We start from the raw sequence: 8,524 nt of genomic DNA on the forward strand, positions 1-8,524 counted from the left end.
CGACTCCGCCGCCGCCGCTGCCCCAGCTGCGGCAACGGCTCCGAAACCCCCCGTAAACGAGAACTTCACGGGCGACATGCTCAAGCCCTCCGTCGTCAACACGCCGCTGGTTCGTGCCGCTGCCGTACTGGGAGCAGTTGCCGCGGTTGCGGGCTCCACTGTACTGCTGCCCAACACCTTTGGCGCCTTCCTGCACGTGACGTCGTACGGTACGAACTGTACGCGGCACACCCGCTGTAAAATTGTTTTGCTTCCACCGTTGGTATATATCCCATCTCTCAAATTTTCTGAGCATTGGGCCCTCCACCTGATGCCCATTTGACCCCCCAATCCCCCATCGTCATCCCCACTGCGCATACGGTATCCCCGTTTCACCCCCTCCTCCCCCCTTCGCAAAGTACTTCAGCAATCCCGGATTTCGGACTTTGGACGCCTTCCGGCAGTTCATTTCTGGTTTTCTCGCATTTGATTCCCCCTTTCCTCCTCCTTCCCCCTCCCTCCCGCCTCCTTTCCCCCTTCCCTCCCCCCCGCAGCCGTCCTTCTCGGCACCCAGCTATGGAACACCTTCTTCGTGGGTATCACCATGTTCAAAAGCTTGCCCCGACAGACCTTCGGCAAGGTGCAGTCCAAACTCTTCCCGCAGTACTTCGCGCTGACGGCAGGTGGGTCACATACTGAAGGCCGTATGTGTATGTGCGTGTATGTGTGCGTATATGTGTTCGTGTGTGTGTTGGGTTTTGGGAGGGGCCTTGCGTGTGTGGGGGCACACGTGGGGGAGAGAGAGAGTGGAGGGTAAGCGAATTGGGGGGGGGGGATGGCGGCACATACAAGCCCATGCATGAAACGGCTATACACACACAACCTCCAGATCCGTCAGATCCATCCCGCGCCCCCTTCGCCTTTTGGAGATATCGGCGGTTGTTTTTGCTTCTTCACTTGGCATATACCCCACCCTCTGCCTCCCGTCAGTCTATCCTTGGCATCAACTTCGTTCGTTCGTAGTTCATCTCCCCCCCTTCATGCCCCGCTCACACACACCCCCGCCCCCTCGCTCTCCTCCCTCCCCCAGGTTCCAACCTGCTGGCCCTGGTGACCTTAGCCCTGGCGGGTGCCGCCGCCACCGCCCCTGGAGTGCGGGCTCTCGCGGCCCTGGGTGTGTCCTTGGCGGGGCTGCTGGTCAACTGGCTGGTGCTGGAACCCATTTGCACGGGCCTTATGTTCCAGAGGTAACAAGGGGGAAGGGGGAATGGATGGTGGAGGGGCCAGGCCTGAACGTGGGGTTCGGTCGGTTTGCGTGTGTGAGGGGGAGGAGGTGGGGAATTGTACGGCGGTTTCTCTTGGGTTGTTGTTGTGTCGCCTGGTGGAGGAAGGGCCTCCGTGTGTGTGTATGTGTGTCTCGGTGTGTGTGTGTGTTGTATTGGTTGTGTGAGCCGGGAAAACAGTCTGGATCACAGTATCACTCGCACAATGCCGTACACCCGCCTTTGCAGGTACGACATCGAGAACCTGCCGGAGAAGACCGACGCGGACAAGGAGCGCATTGCGACGCTGTACAAGCAGGTACGGCAATACGGCATGTTCCAGTACACGGTGTCGTATGGTTGAATGCAGGGATAATCGTGCCCGCTACCTAGCTTGCTGGATATGGGGGGTGTTAAAAGAGATTTGATCAACCCACCGGTCGTGCATATATCTCGGGCCGTGGGCGCATTATCGTGTGTGTGTTTTGGGGGGGAGTTAAGACCGTCACGCGATAGCGCAAGTCGGCTTCCCTCCCCCCTTTAACCCTACAGCTTCTACTTCTACCTACACGCTCCCTACATACTTAAGTGTCCGCCTGCTACCGTGTTTATTTCTCCTCCTCACCTCTCCCCGTCTTTCCCCCCGATTCCCGTCCCGCTGAATTCAGTTCGGGAAGTGGCACGGTATCAGCAGCCTAGTTAACCTGGTGTCCTTCTGCGTGGCGGTGGGTCACGGCTGGTTCCTGGCGTCGTTGTTGGTGGTGGCGGCGTGAGGGGCTGCTAAGAGTGTGCTGTGTTGTCGATGTTGTTGTTGTTGGAAGGGAAGGAAGGAAGAGGGTGCAGGATAAAGAGCAACGGGAGGAGGAGGAGAAGGAGACCTGGCGGTGGTGGTGGTGGTGGTGGTGATGGCGATGGTATTGGGGGTGCCGATGGGGGGGGATGTGGCATACGGACACGACTTTCGGAAGGCGTTTAACGCAGCCTAGCCGGGTGGTAATGGCGATGAGAAGGGGAGGGAGTGATGGAGACACGCAAGGAAGAGTCCTTGGTAGGAAGGGGAAAAGGGTTTTTGAGGGCTATAAACTAGGTATGCATATAATGCATATATGTTGTCGCAAGTTGTTCGAGTTTGGGGGTTGTGTGTGTCAATTTTTTTGTTACCCGTGTTTCATCATCATCATCATCATCATCATCAATCCCAAGAGGGTAGATATTATGAGTGGTGGCGGTGATGATGGTGGTGATGTGCGTGGAGGTATCGGATGGGCATGTGTGCCGGGGTGCGCACAGCGATACCGGGGAGAGCATCCTTCACTCGTCGCGTCGTCTTTCCCCTTGTCCTTCCCTCCCTCTCTCTTCCCCCCCCCACCGCCGTCCTCCGGTCTCTTAACATGGTTTACATTTGCGTGTTCCATGTTGTCGCAGCAGTAGCAGCGGAACGTTTTCGCTTTTTTGGTAGTTCTGAGTTGTCTTCCGGGGTTATTGTGGTTAGCTGTGGTTGCAATTGCGGTTGTGTGCGTTGTCGTGCTGTAAAGGGTAAAGAGGCTGGGGAAGGAGTAAAAGCGGGAGACGAACACGTCCACACACTATTCCACGGCGTATGCGCGGACGTTGTCCAGTAGTCCGGAGTGGTGTGTGACCGTTTAGTTGTTTAATTGAAACTGTATGGTAAGCAGAAAGGGGAAATCCTCCCTTGATTGTGAGGAGGAGGTTTGGCGTAAAAATAGCGGATGTGCGGAAACCATGTTTTGTAACTTGAAAGGAGGCATGTATCATCACCGGCAGGAAAGGGAAAAAAACTTGAAGTGACATGCAAACATATGGAGTGTATGTTCTGCGGTATATCCGTGCTGATGCATCGACGCGCCTGTGCTGCGGCGCACTGCATATTCCCCTCGTTGCAGTGCCGAATCAAATTGAAGCAATCTACGCCAGGTCGATCAAGCTAGGGTAGTCAGCTCCTTCGATGCCGAAGCGGGCTCAGCCCCGGTGCAGCCAGTCACCCCGCAGTATTTCGCAGGGAAGGTTGTACGGCACTAGGCTGCAAGCGAAGGCAGGAACAGTGTCGGACGGACGGACAGCAGTGAACCCCAGGAGCCTCGGCCCCCCGAAAGGCGCTTCGCGCCCGGGGCCTCGCCCAAAAAGTGAGGAAAAGGGAAAGTATGGCGAAGCATCTTGGAAGCCCTTGAAGACCCACACAAGTCCTAGGCCAGGGGTAACAGAGAACCCACCGAGTGCCGCCCAACCTAATCCGGTTTAAAATGACCAGCGTGCTTTTCCAGGGGAAAAATTATAGTTGGCTAGAGGAAAGTTCTGGCGTCGTCTCTATCCATCGTAATCTTATACATTGCTATCATCATCAATGCCCATACCACGAGAAACATCTAAATACTAGCACATCACCATCACTAAGGCTAACCAATTTTACCCTTTCTCCCAATCTGGGCAGAGCAATGCATTGATGCGCCACCAGCCATATTGTCCGTAGTAGCTTCCCTCCTCCCTTTGTGGAGCGTCTGGGAAATACGAAGTGAGTCAGGGTCCCTATGGTGCGACTGCTAGTTTCTTAGGAGAAACACAGGGAGACACAGGGAAAAACACGCCGGGGAGCTTGAAGCAGCTCTTCTCCACGCCCACACGCCTAGTACATGTGCGTGCGTATGCATGTGCATTGCGCCATGCATCATGCATTTGCGCACGCAAAACCGCACGCGGCAATATGTACTCGTCCGTCCATCCGTCCAGGAAGTTGCACTTCCCACCTGCCCTCTTCCTTACCTTATCGGCACCCAGTACACTCCCCCGTCCCATTCAAACTGAGGAGCTGCCATAGGCGCACAAATACAGGAGCAGGCATACAACCAAGTTCACTGCAACACACATACTAGTCACGTGAGGCGGAGGTGGGTCGCACATGGAGGGAAATCAAGGCGCGCGAGCACGTTCTTCCTAAGACTTAACACCCTGCACACGTGCATTCGCACAAGCACAAGCACAAGCTTGAATCTCACGCAAGCAGCTCCTGCACGTTGTTCCCAAGCACGACACACGTGCATGCCCCCTGCCAGACAGCAAGACAGCAAGAAGGAAAGCCACCCAAAGCGGCCATCCTAGCGTTACACCTAGCGTTACAAGACGGGCCCCAGCAGAGAGACACTGGACGGCAAGCACCAAACAGTACCCCGGCTGGTTGGTGGTCCGTGCCCCAGTTCGTGTCTTGTCCGAATCGGGTGTTATCCTCTCTCAACCGTATCCGTCCTTGTATCCTTCTGAGACCCGTCGTCATCTCATCACGCTGCGAACGACTGACTAGGCGCCTGGTCAAACTCAGGGTCCATGCTGTACTCAGGCTCAAGGTCGCCGGCGGCTGACGGCGGTGCCGCCGCCGCGGCGGCGGCGTATGCTACGTCCGAGGTCTCGCCCTCCGGCCCCTCCATCACTGTCGACAGGTCCGCCGCGGCGGTCCCGCTGCCGTCGTGATCCGGCGCAACCAGGGAGCCTCCGTCACTGCCCGTCGCGCTGGGCCGGCTGTAGACATGCTCAGCGCTGCCAGGGACAGGCTGGCGAGCCGAGCCAGAGGAGGCGGCGAGCTTGGCGGTAGATGTACCGCCATTGGTAGCGGTCTGCTGCGGAGGCGGGGCCTTAACCTTGCGGGCGTTCTCGCCGTAGGCTACTGTCTTGGCATAATCCTTGTTAAGGACCTCACGGTTGATCGTTGGGGAGGGCTTCACGGCCTGTACGAAGCAGGCGAGAAACCAAAACGATATAAAGTTCAAACTCGTTTTTTCTTCCCAGTATAATAATTTCAAGATTACGGAAGGGTTTTATGGTCGAGGGAAAAATACCGTTGCACGGAAACGAATGGGCCGGAGTTTGGCCTTCCCAGCAATCGATACAGAGAATCATTTAAGCCAGTACTGGGTTGCAAAGTTCGCCAGAGTACCAAGAGGAAAGTCCACAAAGGTGAATACATAGGATGCCGAATGCACAGTGAGCGGGAGGGTTGGCAGGCAAGTGGCTTACAAGGATAAACGCGCAGGAAGGAGGAGACGTGAAAATACACCCAGCGCATAACACGCCACCTACTAAAGCCTGAACCCACCTGCAGCCGCTTGTACAGCGCCAAATTCTCCTGAGCAATCTTGTCCTCCTTCCGGTGCCGGTTCACCGTCGCCGCGGCCACGTTGGCCGGCGCCAGCTTGCCAGTCACCACCGCGCTTCCCACCGACAGCGCATTGTTGTAGGCAGGATTAGGCGGCGCGCGGGAAATCTCCACAAGTCGATTACAGAGCTTGATGTTATCTGAATTGATCTTCTTGACCTCGTATTTGGAGTGTGAATAGTCGGGCTTGACTGTGGGTGCCGCGCGCTGCGTATTGGGCGGACCTGTGAAGGTCAGTTTGACCTTCTGGCCGCCTGCGCCGACACCGGTGGGCGCCGGAGGCTGCGGCGGAGGGGGCGAAATGCTGCGCGGCGGAACGGTGGGTTTGACGCTGACGACGGGTTGTGGCTGTGCAGCAGCAGCAGCAGCAGCAGCAGCAGGCTGTATGTAGCACGAACAAAGAACAGTCCGACGACAGACGACCCAAGGAGTTCGGTCCAAACCGCAAGCATGTCCACCATCATCAAGGTCATGGCAGTGGTAATGGGGGTGTGATAAGTAATAGGTAAGTAATAGATAAGTAATAGATAGTGTAAGGGGTTTCATGGAAAGGGAAGGCGAAACAATGGAGCGTGAGAGCAAGGGAAATAGTCGGAAAGGAAGATGAATAAGGCATATTTCCAAAGAATGCCGACAACATCCCCATACCGTTCCCCGACAAGTTATTGAAGGTACATGGATTGTTACAGGGGCTCAAAGGGCCCCGTATATGGACGGTACCTTGTCTGGGCCGTGCATGGCCGCAATATGGATTACAGGACGGTCGTCCGGTACCACGAAGATTACCACAACTAGGTTCCGAGGCACGCCCCAGCCTATCCTGCCCAACACCCTCTTGAGTGGTAGCGCGGGAGGTCGCCACCCAGGGAGAGCACATCCCAGCCCCTTCAGCTCTTTCCCAAATTCCCGAGCTCAACAGACCCACATGGCCGTGTGATAAAAAGTACACACGTGTTCCCATGTCTGGGCCCCTAAAACTGACGTCTCCTAAACCCATTGGAATTGGGTAACGGAAAGGACCTATGAGGCAGTGGCAATGGAGTCCATATCATGCGGCCGCCGCAGGTGGGTTTCCATTCCACCGAAGCAGCTGGACTCTGTACCGAAAATACTTTCACTTTTCTGCGTTCTAGCTCTAGGTGTAGCTGTAACGGCAAAGTGCTGACTTCAACGGCACTCTTGACCCAAATCACTTTCCAAGCTCCTTGCTTCCAACCATCAGCGCCTTTCCCATGTCCTGCCGTATCCTGCCCGGCAACACACGACCGCCTTCGTTCCATGGCCATCTTCATCGGCATTTGCAAACGAACGATTGGTTAGCCTTCAAGTTTTAATGCTGCGTTTTTCCTTCTTTATCCTCTCCAGTTCATTGGCCCAATCCAAGCTGCTTCATACCAGCGCGTGAAGCCTGATGATACAAACGTCCCGACCAAACTGTCTGGTGAATCAATCGTCTGTCCACGGTGGCGTTGCATCTCCTTTTGACAGGTTGCATCCCCATAACCCTATTAACCTTATTCCATGAACCCTAAACGTTAACCTTTCGGGCCCCAAGAAGCCTCCAAGAGGGGTATTGCGGATCGGTGGTCTATATCTACGATGCATCCTCAGTCATACATCCTCCGTCTCATGTCACAGCAACAGTGAGTCCCCACCACGAAATCTAATGGGAATTGCAGATCGTGCGCAGGTCAGGATGGGGGATACCACAGCAGTAATTGCAACTACGTTTTGCTTTACGATATTGCCCACTTCTTGCGACACCTCCGACGTAGGTAGGGATGCAAGGAAGACTTGTAGCTGGTACCGCACGGAGTCCGCATGCCATGTCAGCCGCTTAGCTTATGATCCAGCGATTGACCCGTTGCGAACAACCATACATATCGGGCGCACGGCTTGATGATGGCGATAATGGCAAAAGACAAATGGCCTTCACCCTATTGCGTGCACTCTACACAGGATTATATATTTTTGCGAAAGGTGGACAATCTGGGGCCGCACATATCCGCCTACCTTTTGCGCCACTGGTTTTGCGGCTACTGGTGCCGCTCGAGGGACAGCGGGCTTAGGCGCCGGCGCTGGCGCAGCGGTCGGTTTCGATACAGCTGGCTTAAGTGAAACTGGCATCGGCTTAGCCGCTGCGGCAGCTGTTGGCTTAGGTGCTGCTGCCTTAGGAACTGCGGCTCCGGTAGCACCTGGTTTTGGGGCAGCAGCGGGCTTAGGCGCTGGTGCCGCGGCGGTCGGTTTGGTAACTGACGAAGTTTTCGGAACGGCTGCGGCAGCTGAAGTGCTGCCTGTGCGGGACCCAGCAGTTGAAGACGTCCTTGAGGCTCCGCTTGCGGACTTCTGCAGTTTAGCAGTTCCGGCTTCAGCGGCAACACCATCGTCCACTGGCTCGTCGATCGTTGCGGACGTGGCATCGGGGTCCTGAGGGAAGCACGACGAAGGAACAAAGTCATGCATAAGAAAGCAATCTGGCAATAGCCCTACGAGTTCAAGGATTGTACATCCTCAAAAATCGTGTAAGACCATCTTGCACGGCTCACATGCCAACGCACCTCGTCTTCATCAGGCATCTTCGAAACACCAGGAGCTGCAGATTGTTCAAAATCGTCTTGATAGGAAGGCTCTTCGTCGAGGTCAGTCACAGCTTTCCTGGAGGGCTCTGGCTCTGGTTCCGGTTCCTCTTTATATTCGTCGTCAGCTGCATAGCTTGCCTCTGCCTGTGTTGGCTGCGAGTACAGATCCACATACATAAAGTTCCTGTTTGGTTGGCTTCCATGGCAAAGGAAACCCACCTCGTCGTCAGCCGCTGCGTCCCCCGCGGCCCCGTCAAAATCGTCATCTGCATAAGTATCATCTGGAGGCGCAATTACTTCCTCTTCCTCTCCGCCAACATCCTCCTCAAGGTCACTAGACATTTCCTTCTTTTGCTCAGCTAGGTTATCGATTTACTTTCTAACTATCCAAGGCGTTGTTCACTATTAAAGTTTTATCCAACATGGGTGCATTCCTGGGCAGAATCGATTTCTAAGTACGACAAGTCCCTGTACGGTTTTTGTTTTCTCTACATTATGCGTGAGCTCCAGTTCTCTAAAGGATTGCCCAGGGCCTCAATTCT

General features: G+C 55.1%; 2 protein-coding genes across 2 annotated transcripts; one reads left to right on the plus strand and one right to left on the minus strand.

Annotated features, from left to right (window-relative positions):
• Positions 1 to 533: 533 nt before the first annotated feature.
• On the plus strand, positions 534 to 2,014 carry VOLCADRAFT_118906 (uncharacterized protein; the record flags this gene model as incomplete). Its single annotated transcript, XM_002954891.1, has 4 exons — positions 534 to 662; positions 1,070 to 1,226; positions 1,491 to 1,560; positions 1,910 to 2,014. Coding segments are annotated over 4 exons (459 nt in total), but the record flags the coding sequence as incomplete, so codon positions are not given.
• Positions 2,015 to 3,027: 1,013 nt separating this feature from the next.
• On the minus strand, positions 3,028 to 8,364 carry VOLCADRAFT_106604 (uncharacterized protein). Its single transcript, XM_002954948.1, has 7 exons — positions 8,202 to 8,364; positions 7,962 to 8,135; positions 7,417 to 7,830; positions 5,344 to 5,685; positions 4,552 to 4,975; positions 4,020 to 4,065; positions 3,028 to 3,282 (listed from the first exon to the last, which is right to left on the minus strand). Exons 1-7 carry the CDS (start codon positions 8,322 to 8,324, stop codon positions 3,222 to 3,224), a joined length of 1,584 nt encoding a protein of 527 aa, XP_002954994.1. The 5' UTR covers positions 8,325 to 8,364; the 3' UTR covers positions 3,028 to 3,221.
• Positions 8,365 to 8,524: the final 160 nt, after the last annotated feature.

The sequence above is a fragment of the Volvox carteri genome (genome assembly GCF_000143455.1).
Source record: "Volvox carteri f. nagariensis unplaced genomic scaffold VOLCAscaffold_47, whole genome shotgun sequence".
Taxonomy (NCBI): Eukaryota; Viridiplantae; Chlorophyta; class Chlorophyceae; order Chlamydomonadales; family Volvocaceae; genus Volvox; species Volvox carteri.

Excerpts from the sequence above, each read along its gene's own strand:
- VOLCADRAFT_106604 (XM_002954948.1), bottom strand. The coding sequence starts at position 8,324 with ATGTCTAGTGACCTTGAGGAGGATGTTGGCGGAGAGGAAGAGGAAGTA. Across the intron at positions 5,686-7,416 it reads CAAAACCAGTGGCGCAAAAG|CCTCCGGCGCCCACCGGTGT; the intron begins GTAGGCGGATAT and ends CCTCCGCCGCAG. Across the intron at positions 4,066-4,551 it reads TGAGTTTGACCAGGCGCCTA|CTCCTCAGTTTGAATGGGAC; the intron begins GTCAGTCGTTCG and ends CGCCTATGGCAG.